Raw genomic sequence first — 20,371 nt, 5'->3', positions numbered from 1 at the left:
GGGACAGGAACCATTGGAAATCTACAGTGTGAGGCACTGAGCTGTCCAGGTTCTAAAGCTCTAGAATGAACCATCCGTGTCCACTAGAAATCACACTGCGGGAGGGTCAGTCCTAGTGAGTCACCTGTCCTTTCTCTCTAGTAGCTTGTTCTGCTCTCTTGGCTGCCATCCCTGTTGTCATTACAGATGTATGATACTGCCAGTGTTTGCCATGTTTGGCTGATTTTATTCTTCCATTGAAGCAAGTTGTAGCTCTTAGTCATGATTTGGCATCTTGCATTTATCCTTCTTTGTTTAAAAAACACATAATAGTGAAACTTAACAATATATTTTGTACTTTTTATTACAGAGAAATATGTTTAAAAGATAAAAAAGAATCAATGTCCTATAACTTACTGCTTACCAAATGAGTCAGCCTTTGCTTAACCACCGCTAACCCTGGCCTTTTTTTTCCCCAAGGAAACTTATGTATCATCTCTCAGAAGAGACTCCAAAGAATTTTAGAATTTCCTTACTCTTAAGTGGGAAAAGCAGAAGTAAGGGTTTAGATAGTACTCTCCAGGCTTGGGCTTGAACTTTACATAGAACAGTATTTCCCAATTGTTGGATGTCTACTACATGGCAGGCCCTAAGTACTTTATCCTTTCTAAAACCAAGCAACAAAGCATTTTGGCCAAGGCTGACTCTTAAGTTTAGAGAAGTCAAAACAGGGAAACAACTTGCTTAGTCTTACACATCTCCTTGGAGACCACCAAGTTCAGCTTGGACCAAGATGTGAAGAGTTTAGGAGTTGTTGACAGCAGATGTTCCTTGAAAGAAGCCATGGTGCAGCTTCCTTGTTGCTCAGGGTGATCATACTCCTTTCATCTTCAATGTTTGACACATCCCCATATTTTTGTTTTATTATTTCATTCGCTTTACATTCCTATATCAGCCCCCCCATCTTCCCAGTACCCCCGTATACAAATCTTATCCCCCACTATTCCCTCCCCTTCTCCTGAGAAGGGGGAACCCCACTTGGATATCCCCTGCTCCTCTAGGGCTTATCAAAGCACTGCAGGATTGGGCCCATTCTCTCCCATTGAGGCCAGACAAGGTGGCCTAGTTAGGGGTACTGGATCTATAGGCAGGCAACAGATTCAGGGACATCCCCTGCTTCAGATGTTGGGGGACCCGCATGAAGACCAAGCTACACATCTACACATGTGTAGGGGGCCTACATCCAGCCTCTGCTTGCTCTGTGGTTGGTGGTTCAGTCTCTGGGAGCCCCCAGGGTTAGTTGACTCTGTTGGTCTTCCTGTGGAGTCCCTGTCCTCTTTGAGTCTGTTAATCTTTTTCCCAACTCTTCCACAAGATTCCCTGAGTTCCATCTAATGTTTGGCTATGGGTCTCTGCTTCTGTTTCCATTGGCTGCTGAGTGGAGCCTCTTGGAGGACAGTTATGCTAGGCTCCTATCAGAGTATCATTAATAGTGTCAGGAATTAGTTCTTGCCCATGGGATGGGTCTGTGTTTAGGCCAGTCATTGGTTGGCCATTCCCTCCATCTCTGCTCTCTGCCTTTGTCCCTGCACATCTTATAGGCAGGACAACAAGACCCCACAACCTCTTTAGAAAGATCTGTCAACAGCAGCTAAATCCCTGATGGAGATCACCAAGCAGGAGTCACCAAAATCTTTAAGGCTCCTTCCTGGGGTCCTAATGGCTGGGAAAATCAACCTTCTACTCTGGAACTAGCAAGTACACCTCTTACTGTGGATGACATACTCGAAAGCCTTTTGGGCACCACTGGTCAAGCATCGAGCAGACTCAGTCAGTTGTAACACATGCCCATATTTTAATATAGCGCAGTCTGCTTTTCTCCAAACATCACCACGTTACTGCCCAGCTGTGAGCAGTGGCTGAATTTACTACTTTTACTGTTCCCAGTGATAAATGAAAGAACTTTAGAAGAGATGGCCAGGTTGAAAAATTGGGTGATTTCTGATACATATGAGTTTTGATATCTTCTTCTTCTTCTTCTTTTTTTTTTTTTTTTTTTTGTTTTGGTTTTTGGTTTTTCCAGATAGGGTTTCTCTGTGTAGCCCTGGCTTTCCTGGAACTCACTCTGTAGACTAGGCTGGCCTCAAACTCAGGATATCGTCTTAATTACTTAATTACTGCTGAGCATCAGCTGGGTGTCTAGTTCTGCAGTAATTGAGCTTGTTCCCCATTTTCATGTAATCAGAGAATTTTCCTTTGTTGAAAGATGCAGGTCTTAGAGATTATCACCACACAGTACCCAAGGTGTAAGCTAGGAGGAAGAGCTTTCATGAGGGTTCTGTGAGGATGCTGATGGTAGTGCCGCTGAGCTCTGAGGAGGCTTTCATGTAGAAGCACAGTGAGTCTTGGATTATGCTGCTATAGTATTTATTTATAATCTCAAACCATTCTCATGTTTGTAAAGCCTGTTTTCCTTGATTAATACAAGACAGTCTGGGAAACTAACTCCTGGGATGAATATTTGTTGGGTCAGAAGCACAGACATGCATGTAAAACCTATGAAGTGAGCATGGGCCAAAAATTGTGAATGTAGCCGACAGCTTTTGTGTACACATCAAGGCTACTAGCATGGAAATTTCTTCACGTTTTGACCTTTTCCAGTGTGCATATCCACTTACTGTATGCATGGTTTTCTAGAATGCCCTGCCTTGTCTTTTTTTTTTTTTTTTTTTTTTTTTTTTTTTAAGAAAATACATTTAAGTTTATTTTGGTAGACAAAAATATACACGGTTTAAATTTAAAAGATTAAGATTAGAATAGCAGTGAATGTTTTCTCTCTAGTTCTTCACTGTCCTGTTTTCTGGAAGCAACGAGTTACTAGCTCTCCATGTATGCTTTCGGTGAGAATCTTTTAGATGTTCAAGTGAGAGTATGTAACTTGGAACATAAGTAATTATATATAGTAGTCCTTTTCCTGTAGCTCTGTAGATTTGTTTCTTGGTAGAGGTGTGTGTGTGTGTGTGTGTGCGCGTGCGTTGCTGTTCCTAACAGTGCTGAGATGAACAGTCTTATGCACACATGTATAGTTACCTGAAAGTGGATTTGCTGGAACAAGTGTTTGTTCTAGCCTCCATTACTCTGCTTCCATCAACATGAGTAGCCTGTGGTCTTGGTGTCCGTGTCAACTGCTGCTGCCGACTGTATCTGCCTTGTGATCCCAAACTCTTTCTTTAGGATCCATCTTTAGATATTTACTCCACATAAGCCTCTTTAGAAATCAGTGGGCAGGGGTGGAGAGATAGCTCAGTGGTTAAGATAGCTCACGGCTGCTTTTCCAAAGGATAATGTGGATAATTCCCAGTACCCACATAACAGCTCACAACTGTCTGTTACTCGAGTTCCAGGGGGGTCTCATACCCGCACACAAACATACATGTAGGCAAAACATCAATGCACTTAAAATAAAAAAAAAATCATAGAAATCAAATCACGTCCTGGTATTCACCTGGCTTTTGTGTCTACTTGCTGTTTCTGCTTCCATGGACAACCTGGTAGGCCTTGAGTTCCTAAAACATAACTTTCTGAGTTAGGAGCTATTTTAAATATGAATAGAACTTAAAATTCCACCAGGTATACAAATAATATAATAACAAGTCATTTAAAAAAGCTATTAATGGATCAGGTTGATGACACACATCTACAATCCTAGCTCTTAGGACTAAGTCAGGAGGATTGCAAGTTTGAGGTGGGTAGCACACACAGTAAAACCTTGTTCCATTCCCCATACTCAAAGAAAAATAAAACTTTAATATGTTTTAAATATTTTAGAGGCTATTTACCCTAGACTGATAGAATTTGTAGATCATATGTTATTCCTTTTTCTTTTTTTTCTTTTCTTCTCTTTTCTTTCTTTCTTTCTTTCTTTCTTTCTTTCTTTCTTTCTTTCTTTCTTTCTTTCTTTCTTTCTTTCTTTCTTTCTTTCTTTCTTTCTTTCTTTCTTTCTTTCTTTCTTTCTTTCTGAGACAGGTCTTTTCAGTGTAGCCCTGGCTATGTTGGAACTCACTCTGTAGACCAGGCTGGCCTCGACTCAGAAATCTACCTGCCTCTGCCTCTGGAGTGCTGGGAATAAAGGCGTGCGCCACCACTGTCTGTGTTACTCCTTTTTATGTGTGGTATTAGGGGTTGGACTTATGTTCTCACACATATTAGGCAAGTACTCTACCACTGAGATATCCTCAGTCCTTTTTAGTTTGAGACAGGATCTTGTTAGGTTGCCCAGGTTGGCCTTGAATTTATGATTTTCTCGCCTCTGTCTCCAGAGTAGCTCAGTGTAGCACAAGCTCCACTTGTGTAAAATTATTTTCCCTTTGAGATGAGGTCATACTCAGTTGTCTAGGCAGGTCTGGAACTTGGCGATCTTTCTGCCTCTGCCTAATGAGTGCTAGGATTACAGAAATCCACACCATACCCAACAGTGCTTGTACTATGACTCCACATTAGTCTTAGCCATCTGTTTAGGCAGTAACAGTACATAGTAGCATATAGGTATGCCAATCATGATGTTTCATTATTCAGAATATATGCTTCCACACATGACAAGGTGCCAGGTGCCAGTAGATAACCGTTTGGTTATTCTTTATCAGAACAGCCATTGTCTTTAAGATGGGTGCCTTCATTGTACTACAAGTTGTTGTAAAGAGACCCTTGTACTTTGTTCTACTGTTCTGTGCTCCATCAGTATGTTTCTTTCTTGGCCTTCCATTTAGAAAGGATACTTCCAGGTCCTTTAGGTATTCTATATTTGCAATGTGATTTCTCACATCATTATTTTGACAGGTTTTCTGTTAGTCTTTCTGTAGGCATCAAAGAAGATTTATTATGATTTTATTTATAATCCAGCCATTGCCCCCCACTTGTGGTTCCCCCTCCCACAGTTCCTCAGCCCATTCCTCCTTCCTCCTGTCTCTGAGAGGATGCTCCCCCCTGCACCAGGCCTCCCCACTCCCTAGGGCCTCAAGTTTCTCAAGGATTAGTCATCTTCTCCCACTGAGGCCAGACCAGGCAGTCCTCTGCTCTGTGTGTGTGTGTGTGTGTGTGTGGGGGGGGGTTCAGACCAGCTGTTGCCTGGTTGATGGCTCAGTGTCTTGTATTTCCCAGGGGTCTGGGTTACTTGAGACTGCTGGTCTTCCTATGGGGTCACCCTCCTCTTTGGCTTCTTCTGACCTTCCTCTAATTCAACCATAGGGGTCCTGACTTCAGCCCAATGGTGTAAGTATCTGTGTTTGTCTTAGTCATCTACTGGTACTGCCTCTTAGAGGACAGCCATGCTAGGCTCCTGTGTGTAAGCACACCATAGATAGCATCAGTAATAGTGTCAGGCCTTGGTGCCTGCCCATAAGATGGATCCCAAGTTGGGTCAGTTTCTTCACTGCTTTTCCCTCAGTCTCTTCTCTATTTTTGTCACTGCAGTTCTTTAAACAGAAACAATTATGGGTCAGAAAATTTTGACTGTGGGTTGGCTACCTCATCCTTCTTTGAGGCCCTGTCTGTCTGTTGGAGGTGGACTCTTTGAGTTCCTTCTCTACATTGTTGGGCATTTCATCTAAGGTCATTCCCATTGAGTTCTGAAAGTCTCTCACCTCCCAGGTCTGGTACTTTCTAGAGGGTTTCCTCACTTCGATCCTGCCAGGGGCTGCATATTTGCATTATTCTGCTGGCCCTCTGGACTTCTCTTCTCCACCCCCCATCCCTGATTCTGTTCTCCCCCCCGCCCCCCACTACCCAGATCCCTCCTTCCCTCTGGCTACTGTGATTATTTTCTTCCCCCTTCTAAGTGCGATTGAAGCATCCTCACTTGGGCATTTCTGCTTGTTAAACTTCTTAAGATCGGTGGGTTGTATCCTAGGTATTCTGTACTTTTTGGCTAATATCCACTTATTAGTGAGTACATACCATGCATGTCCTTTTGGGTCTGGGTTACTTTACTCAGGATATTTTCTAGTTCCATCCATTTGCCTATAAAACTTATGATGCCCTCATTCTTAATAGCTGGATAGTATTCCATTGTGTAAATGAACCACATTTTCTGTATTTATTCTTGTTTGAGGGACATCTGGGTTGTTTCTAGCTTCTGGCTATTAAAAGTAAGGCCATTATGAATATAGTGGGACACATGTCCCTGTGGTATGGTGGGGCATCTTTGGGGTATATGCCCAAGAGTGGTAGAGCTGGGTCTTCAGGTAGATCTATTTCCAGTTTTCTGAGGAATTGCCAGATTGATTTCCAGAGTGGTTGTACCAGTTTGTAATCCTACCAGCAATGGAAGAGTGTTCCTCTTTTTCCACATCCTTGCCAGCATGTGCTGTCACCTGAGTTTTTGATCTTAGCCATTCTGATTGGTGTAAGGTGGAATCTCCCAGTTGTTTTGCTTTGAATTTCCCTGATGACTAAAGACTTTGAACATTTCTTTAAGTGTTTTTTGGCCATTTGAGATTCCTCTGTTGTGACTTCTGCTTTTCAAGTTCCATTGATTAGGGAGACTTTATAATTTGTAATCTCTAGGAAAGGGTAAAAATATATATTAAGATAAACTATTACTGAAAGATTCTGTTTGTGGAACCTTGTCTGAAAGAGTGATTCTTAAAAGTCATTAGAACCATTTACCTACTAAGGAGAACCTTAATTGTAAAATGTATATAGGACACTTTTCTAGTATAGTTTTAGAATACATTTAATACCATTGGATTTTATTTGGATCTCTTAATTGTTGTTCACTAGTCATTGATCTGGATTAGTTTAAGAATTTCATGAAGTTTCTTACAAATTAACTTCTATCAGAAGTAATTGTCTCAGAGGTTTACTGCTGAATAAACTTACCTTTCTAGCTTTTTCTGAACTGTGGCTGGTTGGTTCAACTCAGCTGTTCTGGCCCAATCTCCTCTCTAAGCTGACTGATTCAAACTGTTTTTTCTTGGCTTCTGACTGAATTGCTTTGCTTGGCGTTAAACTAACTCTGGCAATCTGTTCTAATCATCTTGCTCCTTCTCATTCTTTGGCTTGTTCTGTCTTCACCTCAACCTGTCTCTGTAAAACACACACTCTCCCTTACCCACCCACCCCCAACACTGCTCTCATAATTTGCCTCTCTTTCCTGTGTTGTTTTTTCCTTTGCTGTTTGTGTAAGAGTTGGGCATATCTTCTGTGATTCATTCAGTCAAATCTTTTTCTGATGTCGAGAGCCGCTCTGACCCACGCTTGGGGGCCAAAGTGTTGCAGACCGCTCTATCAATGTTGGAACCTGCACTGCCAAAAGCCTTGGGGGCTAAGTTGTTAGAACCCCCACTGTCCCAGGCTGCTCCAGTCCATGGGTCGGGGTTCAGCAAGAGAGAGAGTGAGGACGGACGCGAAGAATGGAGACCAGACAGAGTGTGATTCAATCTCGTTTATTTTTCAGTCTCTCTTCTTCTCTCTTTCCAAGTCCCTAGTTCCTAGTAAGTCTCAGGTCCTAATTCCTACTTCCTCTGTAATAAATCTCAAGTCCTAATCTCTGTTCTAAGTTGCTAGTCTCTTTCCCAGTTCCAAGTTCTCTTCCAAGTGCCTGTCTCGAGTACTCTTCCAAGTACAAGTGTCTAATAATTTCTTCTGTCTGCCTCTTGCCTTTTATATGTCTCACTTCTGAGCCACGCCTTTAAGTCTTACACCTGTAAGTCTCACACACCCAAGGGAAAATCCTGGGTATCTAAAACAAGATGCTATCAGAGTGTGCTCAGCTGTTGTAGGCTATTGTAAACAAGTCTCTTGTCAGGGTATATGGCTCAAGATGGCTGCAAGGATGATAGCAGCCTTCTGTTGGCTCCCCACACTCTGATTTGTCACTTTGCCACTCAATTTGGCATCACTTTCAAACATGGATGTTTCCTTCCACAAACCAACTATACTTTCATTGTTTGAGTTTAAAGGTATGTACTAAGAATTGTCTGTATTCCGGCCACAGGGATTCCAACCAGATCATACAGACCTAGAAGGTCTTTGAATCTGATCCCTTCCTAGAAGAGCCAATGTTGCTGGAAGAGTTCTCTGGCCCAAGATGGAAGTACAGGATATTAGATCTCGATCTCTCGATCTCTCTCTCTCTCTCTCTCTCTCTCTCTCTCTCTCTCTCTCTCTCTCTGTGTGTGTGTGTGTGTCTTACATTCGTGCACACTTAGAGGGATCAAGGGTTGACATCTGGTGTTTCTCCTCTTTTTCCACCTCCTTTTCTTCTTTGTGAATTTTGAGACAGGGTTTCTTTGTGTAATCACGGCTATTTTGGAGCTCACTCTGTAGACTGGGCTGATCTTGAACTCAGAGATCTGCCTCCCAAGTATTGAGATTGTGCACCACCACCTGGCTTCTTGTTTCTTAATTTTTTAAATTAGTTAAAATTTTTAAAATTTACTATTTTTTAAAATTAATTTCTTTCCTTCCTTCCTTCCTTCCTTCCTTCCTTCCTTCCTTCCCTCCCTCCCTCCCTCCCTCCCTCCCTCCCTCCCTCCCTCCCTCCTTCCCTCCTTCCCTCCTTCCCTCCTTCCCTCCTTCCCTCCTTCCCTCCCTCCCTCCTTCCCTCCTTCCCTCCTTCCTTCCTTCCTTCCTTCCTTCCTTCCTTCCTTCCTTCCTTCCTTCCTTCCTTCCTGTTTGAGATGGGATCTCTCATTGAACTAGGAGCACACTAATTCATCTAGGCTGGTTGACCAGGCATTTGCACCCTAGGGGTTCCTTATGTGTTTTTTTTTTCCTCAGCAGTGCAAGGATGACATGTGGTATTTGGTGCTGTGTCCAGCTGTTTTACATGGGTTTTGGGGGACTGCTCTTAAGTCTGCATGCTTGCAAAGTTATCAACTGAGCCATCTCCCTACTGGGCCCAGATTAACTTTCTTAAATGGAAGAATGGGTTTTTTAACATATATAAGTGCTTTTTAATTTCTTACATCTTTTGGAGTAGGCTTAAACATAGTTTTCAGGTTAGGTTAAGTTTTAAAATTTAAAGATTTAGGTCTTTTCTAGGGAGGACCTATGGGAGAGTGGGAAACTTCAGGGTCCATTTAAAAGGTGCTGTCTTTGTAACTCTGTAACTCTTCTAGGATTTTAGGTAAATCACATGGTACCACCCCCAATTGTCCCTCAGTTTATCTCTAAAATGGGGAGAGATCAGTGAAAGTCACAAGAAATATTCCATGGTTTTTGAAATTAAGAGAAATAGATGTCAGTATGGGAACTGTGAGGCCAAGGGTGGGGTACTGGAGCCATGCTTGTGAGCATGGGTGGGCCTCATGGTGTTTGGACAGTCAGAACATCCTCACAGGCCATCCTTGTTCACGTCCAGGGGTTATCAGCAGCAGGATGCCCACGAGTTCATGCGCTACCTTCTGGATCATCTACACTTGGAACTTCAGGGTGGCTTCAATGGTGTTTCCCGCTCAGCAATTCTACAGGAAAATTCTACGCTGTCTGCAAATAACAAATTCTGCATGTAAGACTTCTTAGCGTACTTTTACTTTTAGAACCCTCACAAATGTCTGCTTGTATTGTTGTGTGTAATTTTTTCTTGTCTCTTACTATGAAAACAAAACCTTTGGTCTTATTTCCTTTGTATTAACAGTCTGAAACATATGCTGAGAAAGAAATTAATTATTTCAGTCTGGGTTCTAGTCATTTACTTTTTTTTTTAACGACAGGGCTTTTTTTACTGTCTAGCCCTTGGCTAGCCTGGAACTCAGAGTGTGCCTGCCTCCTGCATGTTGGTACCATGCTCAGCCTTTTTCTGTTGCCAGTGTTGTCTATGTAGGATTCTTTAACTAGGAGATGGATTTATAAGACACATTCCTCAAAGAAAGAAAGGAGTAAGTGGCAGTGGTTGGCATTCACCCTCAAATCTTGCAGTGTCACAGAAAAGTAACTGGTATGAATTGCCAGGTTCCTACAGGATCTTTAAGTTCCAGTCAGAGTGCAGTGTAGAAAGGGAAGACTTAAGATCCAATCAAACTGTACTTCTTACATCAATTTAAAACTAGTGTTAAATAGAAATGTATGTTTATATATTATCATGGCATATTCATATATATTCATGTATAATACTAAACTGACCTCTATCAAAGATAGACTGTATGAAATGAGAGAGTATCATTATCTTATGATCCCATGGGCATTCCAATGGGATTGCACTGTATAATCCTCATAGGATAGTTTTTTAGGACCAATTTCAATATTACCGTATTTAAAGACAGTATTACTGTAATTTTAGCTGGTTAGTGGTGTTGCATGCCTTTAATCCCAGCACTCGAGAGGCAGAGGCAGGCAAATCTCTGAGCTCAAGGCCAGGCTGGTCTACAGAATAAGTTCCAGGACAGCCAGGGAAAAATATCATTAAATACTAAAATCAAACTTTCCTTTTATTTCCTTCGTTTCACGGGAGGAAAGTGTTTATTCAACTTACACATTGCTGTTCATCACCAAAGGAAGTCAGGACTGGAACTCAAGCAGGTCAGGAAGCAGGAGCTGATGCAGAGGCCATGGAGGGATGTTACTTACTGGTTTGCTTCCCCTGGCTTGCTCAGCTTGCTTTCTTATACAACCCAGGACTATCAGCTCAGAGATGACACCACCCCCAATGGGCCCTCCCACCCTTGATCACTAATTGAGAAAATGCCTTACAGCTGGATCTCATGAAGGCATTTCCTCAAGGGAGGCTCCTTCCTCTGTGATATCTCCAGCCTGTGTCAAGTTGACACAAAACCAGCCAAAACAGAGGTATTTCATGATCAAGTGATGTTTGTTAAAAGCATTTTTTGCAGGGAGGAGTTAGTGGTGATGAGATAGAAATGTAATACAACAGAACAGCAAGCACTTTGGAAGTTATTTATGAGTCTTGATGCCATACCCATCAGACGGCTAAAACTTGATTTCTTCCAGGAAGGGATTATGGGGAATGAGTTTTAATGTACTACTTTAATGAAGCAGTTTCCATTTCAGCTAAAGGCAAGTGTACATATACACATTGGCATGAAAAGTTAGTTGTTGCCTTTCATGTGTTCTTTGGTTATGACACAGTATAAATGGAGACCCTGAAATGGTTATGTCCTGTAGTTCCTAATGTCCCTCTACCCTTTTTAAATCCATTTCTTTTGTATGCAGTGGAGAAGTTGCTTGGATAGGTTTTTGTCTGCATCATGAAAGTAGCTTTAACTTCATGTGGTATAGAAAGTGCTGTTCAATCTAAGAGAAACTGGTTGCTTCAGGCAAAATAGGGTTTATTTTCTGGTTCAAGTAATTGCTTATAGTCTCACAGGGCTCACATGTAAGTATTTGTTATCTCACTTCTTTTCATTATCATTATTATTATTAATATTATTATTAGAGACGATCACACTATGTATTCACTGCACTCGCTATGTAAATCAGACTGGTCTTGAACTCCTGGAGATCTGCCTGCTACAGACTCCTGAGTGCTGGGATTAAAAAAGTATGTGGCCTGACACTTGGCCATCATAGCACTATTAATGAGAGCAGACACTGAACCACCTGCCTCACTACCCATTGATAGTGTCCTGGTTAAATAAAGGGCTTAGTGTGAAGAACAGCTGCATGACCTGAGTCCTAACTTTGTCTCAGTATCTGAGTCTAAAAGCAGGAATAGCAGAATATACACAGCTATGAACTCTCACATGGCAAACAGGGATGCTCGGAATGGAGCTTATATACAGGACACTCAATATTCCAGGTGCCCTTTCTTGTTCCTGAGCCTGGGGATAAGATACCAGCAAGAATCCCCAGACAGAGTTATTAATTTAACAGGCTGGCAAAAGCCAAGGATGGGTAAGATTCTGTACAGAGCCTTACCAACCGAAGACAGAAATACATTGCTTTTGATAATGCATATTCCATGATGGGTAAGGAAGGCATTCTTGTCAGAATGACCTAAGACAGTATCAGTCTTCTGTAAAAAAGGGGAAATGTGGAGAGTTTTGGGGGCTGCTTGGCAGGAATCTGACATTGACCAAGGACAAGGAAATGGGCTTCCAGCAGGAATCTGACTTTAGGCTAGAACAAAGAAGTAATTTTCATGCAGGAATCTAAATATTAGGCTAGAACAAAGAAGTAGGCTTCAGGCATGAAAATGACTTTGGGCTAGGACAGGGAAGTAGGCTCAGATATTTTGGTCATCCTGATAAGCCTTTAGAAACAGTGACCACCAGCATTTGTTTATTGCCTTGCTTGTTCTTTGACTATTTGCATCTATTGTATTGCAACCTAGAACTGACCTTAATACTTGCATGTAATTCAAACGGTATAAAAGCAGAAAGGAGGAGGTGTAAGGGGCTCCTGGAGGGGGGGCAGAATGGGTAAAGGGGATGACATCTGGAATGTGAATAAATGAAATAGCCAATAAAAAAAAAGAAAAAAAGAAAAGCCCACAAAATATCAGAAATAACAGGCCTATGAAAATGTTCAGTTTCATCCATACCTAGAGAAATGCAGGAAATTTAATTTCTCCCACTGAGTTGGCAAAACTTGAAAAGCAAAACTAAAAGCTGTTTACAATGGGATACGATTTATCCTTTTAAAAGAAGGTCATTTTCATTGTAGCAACAAAATATAACAGCCCTTCCTAAGGAGGAATGTGGCAATGCTTTACAAACTAAGGATGCATTTACCCTTCAATTCAATAGCCAGACTTTCCTTTGACTAGTTCAGAAAACTTGTGTGTGTTGAAGCTGATAGAAAAAAATTCAAAATAAGAGAGTATAAAAGAAAAAAAAGATACCAGCAAGAGGAGATGTTGCTTGACTTCTTTCTTTTTTACTCTCTCTCTTTCTTTTTAGAATTATTTATTTATTTTATGTATATGAGTGCACTGTAGCTGTCTTCAGAAGAGGGCATCAGATCTCATTACAGATGGTTTTGAGCCACCATGTGGTTGCTGGGAATTGAATGCAGGACCTCTGGAAGAGCAGTCAGTGCTCTTAACCACTGAGCCATCTTTCCAGCCCCAATTGCCTTACTTTTTACTGATAAAATAATTGTGAACGTTGTAACTGCTGTTTGGTGTAAGGATCTCCTCTCTAGCAAGGTTTAGAGCCCGGTGTTCTTCCTTTTGCTTTCCATGTTCTATTAATGGAGCATTAGAGTGGTTAAGTTTTTCTTTGTTTCATAAGGAACTGTTTACAAATATGTAGCACTTTTTTTTACTCAATCTATATTAAATGTCTTCTTTAGGTTGAGGATCAAATAGTTTGGAACATTCTGTATCCTCAGCAAGGCCTTGCATAAGTGAAAGACTAAATGTAAGGCAGTTGCTTCTTTTCGAGGGGTGTACTAGGGATGACGAGGCTGTCATCTGGTCTCGTGTACAGTCATACATGAGATCTGCTTGCCCAGTGTTAATGTTTTAAGTATCAAAAGAGCATTTTACCAAGATGTTTTCCATGTGGTGTTGTCTTTAGAAATGGAGCATCAACTGTTGTCACAGCAGTATTTGGAGGAATTCTCCAGAACGAGGTCAACTGCCTCATATGTGGGACAGAGTCGAGGAAGTTTGATCCATTCCTAGGTAAGACATGCTGGCCAGGGTATATGCTGCTGTGTTCTTCAGTAAACCTGCAGTGAAATCACATGTTTTTAACAACTCTGTGTTATCTCCTTTTAAGATCTCTCCTTAGATATTCCAAGTCATTTCAGAAGCAAGCGCTCTAAGAATCAGGAAAATGGGCCAGTTTGTTCCTTGCGAGGTGAGTCATGTAATGTTGAGTGTTCTGTTAGAGCTCACAGTCTGTTTATCTCTGTGTGTTCACAGTTGTGCTGTTCCTTACTCCCCAGATCCTGTTTTATAAGGGATCTCAATTTAGGGTAAAGTACCTTAGATTTATCTTTTTTTCTGTCTTTTTAATATTGGCTTTTTTTTTTTTTTTTGAGCCAAATGAAACAGGATTTAGTTTAAAAGAAAGAATACTTATTGGAGTTTCATCAGTTACAACAATAGTTTCAGAAACCAAGTGGTGTAATGTCTAGGAAGGTCCCAAGACTGGCTTTTAAATGGCAAGACATTTTTTGAATTTATTTATTTTTTTAATGAGTATTAGATAATCAAGGAAAAAGACTTGATTGAAAGTTGATGGGAAAGCTTCCAGATGTCTGTATGGAGTGCCTTGTGTGCCGTTAGGTACATGAGGAAACTGCAGCCCCGATGCCCTGAACTGTCTGTGTAAACCAGGCTGTGCCTTCAACTCGGCACCCGTCTTGGCCTCTCAAGTGCTGGGTTCAAGACATGTGTCTCCACACGCAGTGCAAAAATGTGTATCTGGACAAGTGAGTTTTGAGGGGGTAGGAGAACTTTAGAAATCAGCATGGGGAGTCAGAAAGGCACCAGAAACTAAGACAAAGCAAAGTGCAGGACTGTAACAGTCCTAGCCAGTTGCCTCCTCCACTGCAAGGGAAAGGGTAGGCAATAAAATGCCAGCAATTCCATCTGCAGCAGTCACAGGGCCCAACCACAGGCAGCACCCCACAGTCCTCTAGCCTGAGATTCTTTGTGGACAGAGCTGCTTCAAGAGCCATTTACTGTGCCACCCTAGAGCCCAAGCATTCTATCTACCTTAGGGATAGAATGTACCTCAGAGAGTAGAAGGCAGCTCTTCTGAGTCCCACTCATACCCAATTATGCCAGAACACTAGTGTTATTACTGCTGTCCCCTTGGAAAACTGAGGTAGTTGGAACAACATATCCAGAAACACAGCTAAGATGGCCTCATGCCTGGCGTGAGTTGGATTTAGCACATAGGAATTAGAGGCGTTCTCATCTACAGGTTTAACACCACAGCTGCAGAGTGCCTAGTGTCACCTAGAATTGTCCTTGAGGTCAGAGCAGTAGTTGTCCATGCCCTAGAGTTCCAGCACTGCAGACAAAGCCACATGCTCTGGTACTAGCTATGTTTGACCTGCATACACTATGGGTGAACATAGAACAGGAAACTATGCAGTGAGTGTTTGTGAAAGCCTCATAAATAGGACTTACTCCAAAGAGTAAGGGAAGGGTGAAAGGCACAGAAAACTTCCCAAATCTTCAGAGAAACTGGATGTCCACACATATTAGAAGCTCAGAGCATCCAAGTTCAAGAGAAAAGACTGTCACCAACAGTGTGTTGTAGTGAACATGTCAGAAGTAGAAAACAGTTCTGAAGACGGCAAGCGAAAGTAACTTGGAGAATACTGTATATTTATAGTAGTTATTATAGCAGAAACCTCATAGGCCAAGTGGAGTTAAATTATGTATTTAAACAACAGCATGGTAGCTGTTACCATGAAAAACACAGGAATGTACTGAACTCACTAAAAGTGAAACATTTGCATGACAGAAAACTACCAAATTAAAAACAGGAAGATAAAACAAAAATACACAAAACAAACTGAAAACCACTGGAAAACTTTACCTATCAGTAGTAATCTTAAATGTAAATAGTTTAAGTTAGCCAGCCTAGAGACAGCACGCAAAATAGTCTAAAGAATTAACTGGCAAAGATACCACACTGCTGTTTTCCGGAAGCCACTCAAACCCTTGCTGAGCTTCAACCCTATCCGATGTGGTGGTAGCCTCCTGTATGATTAGAAAGCCCACTCTGACCCCTGGAGCTTCCCTAGAGGCCTTAACTGCCACTATCAGTTACAACACTCACTTATTCTCAATGGTTTTGATACCCAGGGATTTAAAGTCATGTCTCTACTGTGAAAGAAATAAAAGTAAACCTCCTACAAACCATGACCCAGTTGAAATGTGTGTTGGGGGTGATTTGTAACCTCCTTATGACTAAATGTCTTTTTGTCTACTTTGCAATGCAGAATTTTTAAAGTTCTATCCTTGCTGCCTACAGGTTATACCCTTCACTGGTAAAGATGCACCTAGATCCAAAGTAAAAGCTTGGACAAAAGACACAAGTCCATTATGAATTAAGAAATGGCTCAATTCAGAAAGTTTAACAATTATATATACCTCATATGGAACCATCCAAACATAAAGCAAATATTTCTGTATACTAGAGCATCCTAGACAACTAGAGCATGTTGAATTTATTTATTATGTAGAGATGGAAATACATGATTAGCCTGTAAGTCTTTTACATGCTTCAAGTCTACTGCAGAGCAGAACTTGGACACTGTCCTAGGATATCCTTTTGAGTATTTACTAGAGGCTTGAATGTTGTGCTCTATTCAAGCCTCTCCTTTCAAATGGACTTGTATGAGACCTCATTGAGTGCAATTCTGTTGTTCCAACAAAAAGTATTAACATTTAAATTGTATTACAGTTTTGTGTGTAGAGATCAGAGGACAACTTGAAGGAGTCTGTTCTCCTTCCACTTCTTGGGTCCTAGAGATCAGGTTTGGCAGCAAATGCCTTTGCCCACTAAGCCATGTGTCTCACTGGGCTCTAGATTGTAGGGTTTGTCTTCAGCAGTGCTGATCTTCGTAACAACATAGATTTGTTCAAGTCACTTCATCCAGTTTAAACTGCTCAGACCTCCCTTCAAAACCGCATATGTTCTTAATGTTTTCTCTGCTTCCGAGTAAATCTGGAAAAACGCAGTGAGCTATAACCATGATACAATCTGTGTATTATACTGTCTAAAATTTCCTCCATCATACACACTAGGCCATAACATAACTCGTGTTTATTCAGGGTAGCAGGACACAGATACTGCAGACTGTAGCCTGTGTGCTAGTTCCCACTAGAGTCCTTTAACCCTCAGGAGTTCACTCTACTGTCTGCATTTCTGTCAGGTTCCGATCCTTTTCTACTTCTGCCAGAGAGGCTTTTCAGCTCTGTTGACAGAATTCTAGGACATCTCTGCCTTGTTGCTCCAAACCTTTGTATATTCTTTCTACAACCAGTTCTAAAGGCCCACAGATCATAAAGTCAGATTTATGACAACTCAGATTCCATTTCTTGATACCACCTCTCTGTGTTACTTTTCTAACACAGGAGAATGCAGAGATAGCAACATAAGAGGAGAAAGGGTTTATTTTGGCTCACAGTGTAAGAGATCACAGTCCATCACCATGGGAAGGTCATGGAAGCACGGCTCTCTCTGTGGTGGTGGGAGCTTGTGATATAACCTCACATCTTATGGACTGGGAAGCACAGAGCTCACAGCAGATCCAAGTCTTGGGTATCACCAGCAAGGCTTATTCCTTAGTGGCCCACCTCCTTCAGCCAGGCTTCATGCAGCCTGCCCAAACAGTGCATGGTTCCTTGGGGACCAGGTGTTGAAACACATGTACTTATGGCAGGGAATTTCACCTTTAAACCATACAAGCTGGGAACCCTGCTACTGAATGTGGTCACTTCGCCCTCTTCTAGAGGAAGAGGCCAATAGGCAAAGCAAATAAACCCCAGGAGAGGAAGGAGCAAACTGTCAGCATTTGCAGATAGATTGATTACATACCTAAAACATTTAATCAGTCTCTCTTGTGTATTTGTTTTACATACAGAACCAAATGCCATACACATGCTAACTGTGCACTTGACACTGAGCTACATCCTGAGCTCACCCTGAGCTTCAGTAGTGAGGATTGAACCCAGGGCTTCACCATGTGAGGCAAGCTCTCTCCCACTGAGCTATACATCCCTAGCCTCACTCATTCTTCAGTAAAAAAAGAATCAAAGGACACAAGCTATACTTTGATTTACTAATCTAAACACAGAAAAGCTTAGTGAGTGGGTCACATAGGAAATAGAGGAAGAGTCTGGAGAGATGGTCCAGAATTAAAAGCACTGACTGCTCTTCCAGAGGACCTGGGTTCGATCCCGGGAACACACATGGCAGCTTGCAACTATATGCCATTTAGTGCCCTCTTCTGGCTTCTTGGGGTACTGTAAAGACATGGAATATGAACATACATGTAGGCAAACACCTATACACAAAATAGAATAAAAATTAAACAAGAAGGCTGGGCGGTGGTGGCGCACGCCTTTAATCCCAGCACTTGGGAGGCAGAGGCAGGCCGATTTCTGAGTTCGAGGCCAGCCTGGTCTACCGAGTGAGTTCCAGGACAGCCAAGGCTATACAGAGAAATCCTGTCTCAAAAAAACCAAAAAAACCAAAAAAAAAAAAAACCAAAAATAAATAAATAAATAAATAAAAACAAAATTGAGAAAAAAATCATTTTGGACACAGCAAAAGACATCATAGTAGCAGCAAAAACTCACAAGTATTCAATAATAAACTTAAAAATATTCAAGACCACTGGGTATGGTAGAGAATACCTGATAATCCCAGCACTTGTAGCTAGAACAGGAGAATTTTGAGTTTGGGCTACATAAAAGAGACAAATAATGTAGAGGAAGAAAGTAATAGACAGAAGCCTTAACCATGCCATGTGTGTGAAGACCCAGCATCGTAGCAGCACAGTTTTCTTCAAAATTACTCCCTAAATTTGTTCAAAAGTTTCTCTGTAGGTAGACATTGCTTACCAGAAGCTAAAGAGATCAAGTGGAGGCAGGAGAGAAATTGGGTAGGACTGTTCTAAAGGCTAAAACAGTAGTTGTTGATTTAAAAAAATATGTGTATATTACACGACAAAGAGAAATTTCAAACCTGGAGCAAGACCAAATCAAATCAGACAGTGGGCACAGTTTCTAGAAGCTTCATTGTCCTAAAGCACAGCCCTGACTTTGGCCTGGGAGTCGTCGACTGGCTCTAGACCTTGCTTGAGCAGTTCCTTCACATCCAGGGCTGTGGTTCCAAATCAGGTGACAGTTCTAACCTCACACCCAGGTGGAAGGTGGCTCTGGAGAAGGTCTGCCCAGTTTGTCTTGGTAGGTTTTCTGCCAGTGTTTTTCTGTTAAAGCACTGCTTATTGCCAGAGACTGGAATCAAAACTGGCATAGATTTAACCCCCAGTGACCTCCAATAGGTCAGGGTTGAATAGATTTATAACATTAATAGCTGCACCAAAGGAACAGTCACAAAATATTGTAAAATTGTTTATGAGTAAATACACACACACACACACACTCTCACACACTATATAAAAGACTAGTGATGAAAATTAGGTAAGATAAAAAAGTGTGTGCCTTCATTCTTCATGGGTGGAGCTATATTGAACCCAGGTTCACCCAAGAGCTTGCACATAGGTAGGCAGGCTCACCACTGAGCTGTGTGCAAAGCTTTTGGTATCTTTTATTTGAGGACAGGGTCTTAACCCCACTTCCGTCTGTAAGCTTGCTCCATAGCCAAGAAGACCTAAGCTTGTAATCCCCCTGCCTTAAAGCTTGCACCATTAGGCACAATTCATGTGCATTGCAGTTCTTAAGAACTTTTCTAATGAAAGTGTGATCCAGGAAGAACTGTAACTGTAACTTTTCTGACTTTTAAACATTTATTATATAATTTTTAAAGGCAATAAAATATGTATCTTTTCCAACTACGGGTTCACTAAGTTATTCTTTATAGAGTTCAAAAGATGATCTAACAACTAAAACACACCGGCTTCACTTCCTTCTTTCTATGGAGACGCTATTTGAGCATTCTCCTTCATGTGGAAGACTGCCAGCTGTGAAATAGAGGCCCTCAAATGTGAGTCTCGAGCTTCAAAAAGTGGTATTATTTCTCCCTAGAAATGCAATAATGTAGTGTCAGCATACCCCACACCCTCAGCGATAGATGAGCAGAGATCAGGGAAGCTTTGGCAAGGTGAGGGCACTGATCGAGTGTTCCTCAGCCATGTGGTTTGCTTTTAGATAGGGGCTTCTACAGAGGAACACACCAGTACATTCTGGGCCACTCTTGACAGTGCTCGCTTCTGTAGACATTAAAGATACGCTGTCTCTGGGGAGGCAGTCGTCTTGAATAAAAACACATACATGTTTAAAAACGACCTTCCTTAGTATAGAAAAACATGTTTATTCTAGATGGCAAGGTAGTTTAGCTGCCAAAGCACAAGGCTATGAAGTACTTGCTTCTGAGGTAGAAATCAGAACTCAAGTAAAAATGCCAGGCATGCTTGTGATCTCTACACTGGGGAGGAAAAGAGAGGAGGGTCCCTAGAACTTGGTGGCCAGTCAGTCTGGTTAGTGAGCTCCAGGCCAAAGAGTAAACTTTCTCCAAGGAGGCGGGTGACATGCCTGAGAGTGACATTTCAGGTGGTACTCCTGCCTTTGTGTACACACACACACACACACACACACACACACACACCTTTTTGTGTTTGTTTTTTATAAGAAACCTGGTAAGTCTAGAATTTAGGGAAAACTGGGCAAACAACAAAACTGCAGAACACAAGCATCCTTTAGCCTATCACGGGATTTTACCATGGTTAAAGATTTGGCTATTCAACTCTGTGACTTGAAAATGGCTTACAGATTATG

At 41.6% G+C, this 20,371-nt stretch overlaps 1 protein-coding gene across 3 annotated transcripts in view; it reads left to right on the top strand.

Annotated features, from left to right (window-relative positions):
• Usp3 (ubiquitin specific peptidase 3) overlaps window positions 1-20,371 on the top strand; it is a 79,499-nt gene that overhangs the window by 50,777 nt on the left and 8,351 nt on the right. For all 3 annotated transcript variants that reach the window (XM_076925372.1, XM_076925373.1, XM_076925374.1), the window contains exons 9-11: window positions 9,341-9,487; window positions 13,458-13,564; window positions 13,662-13,742. In XM_076925372.1, coding sequence (XP_076781487.1) covers window positions 9,341-9,487; window positions 13,458-13,564; window positions 13,662-13,742 — 335 coding nt within the window. The remainder of the gene's footprint in view (window positions 1-9,340; window positions 9,488-13,457; window positions 13,565-13,661; window positions 13,743-20,371) is intronic.

Source organism: Arvicanthis niloticus, chromosome 26 (genome assembly GCF_011762505.2).
Source record: "Arvicanthis niloticus isolate mArvNil1 chromosome 26, mArvNil1.pat.X, whole genome shotgun sequence".
In the NCBI taxonomy this organism is placed as follows: domain Eukaryota; kingdom Metazoa; phylum Chordata; class Mammalia; order Rodentia; family Muridae; genus Arvicanthis; species Arvicanthis niloticus.
The sequence above is the reverse complement of the archived record's forward strand: the minus strand, read 5'-3'. Positions and strand labels throughout refer to the sequence as shown.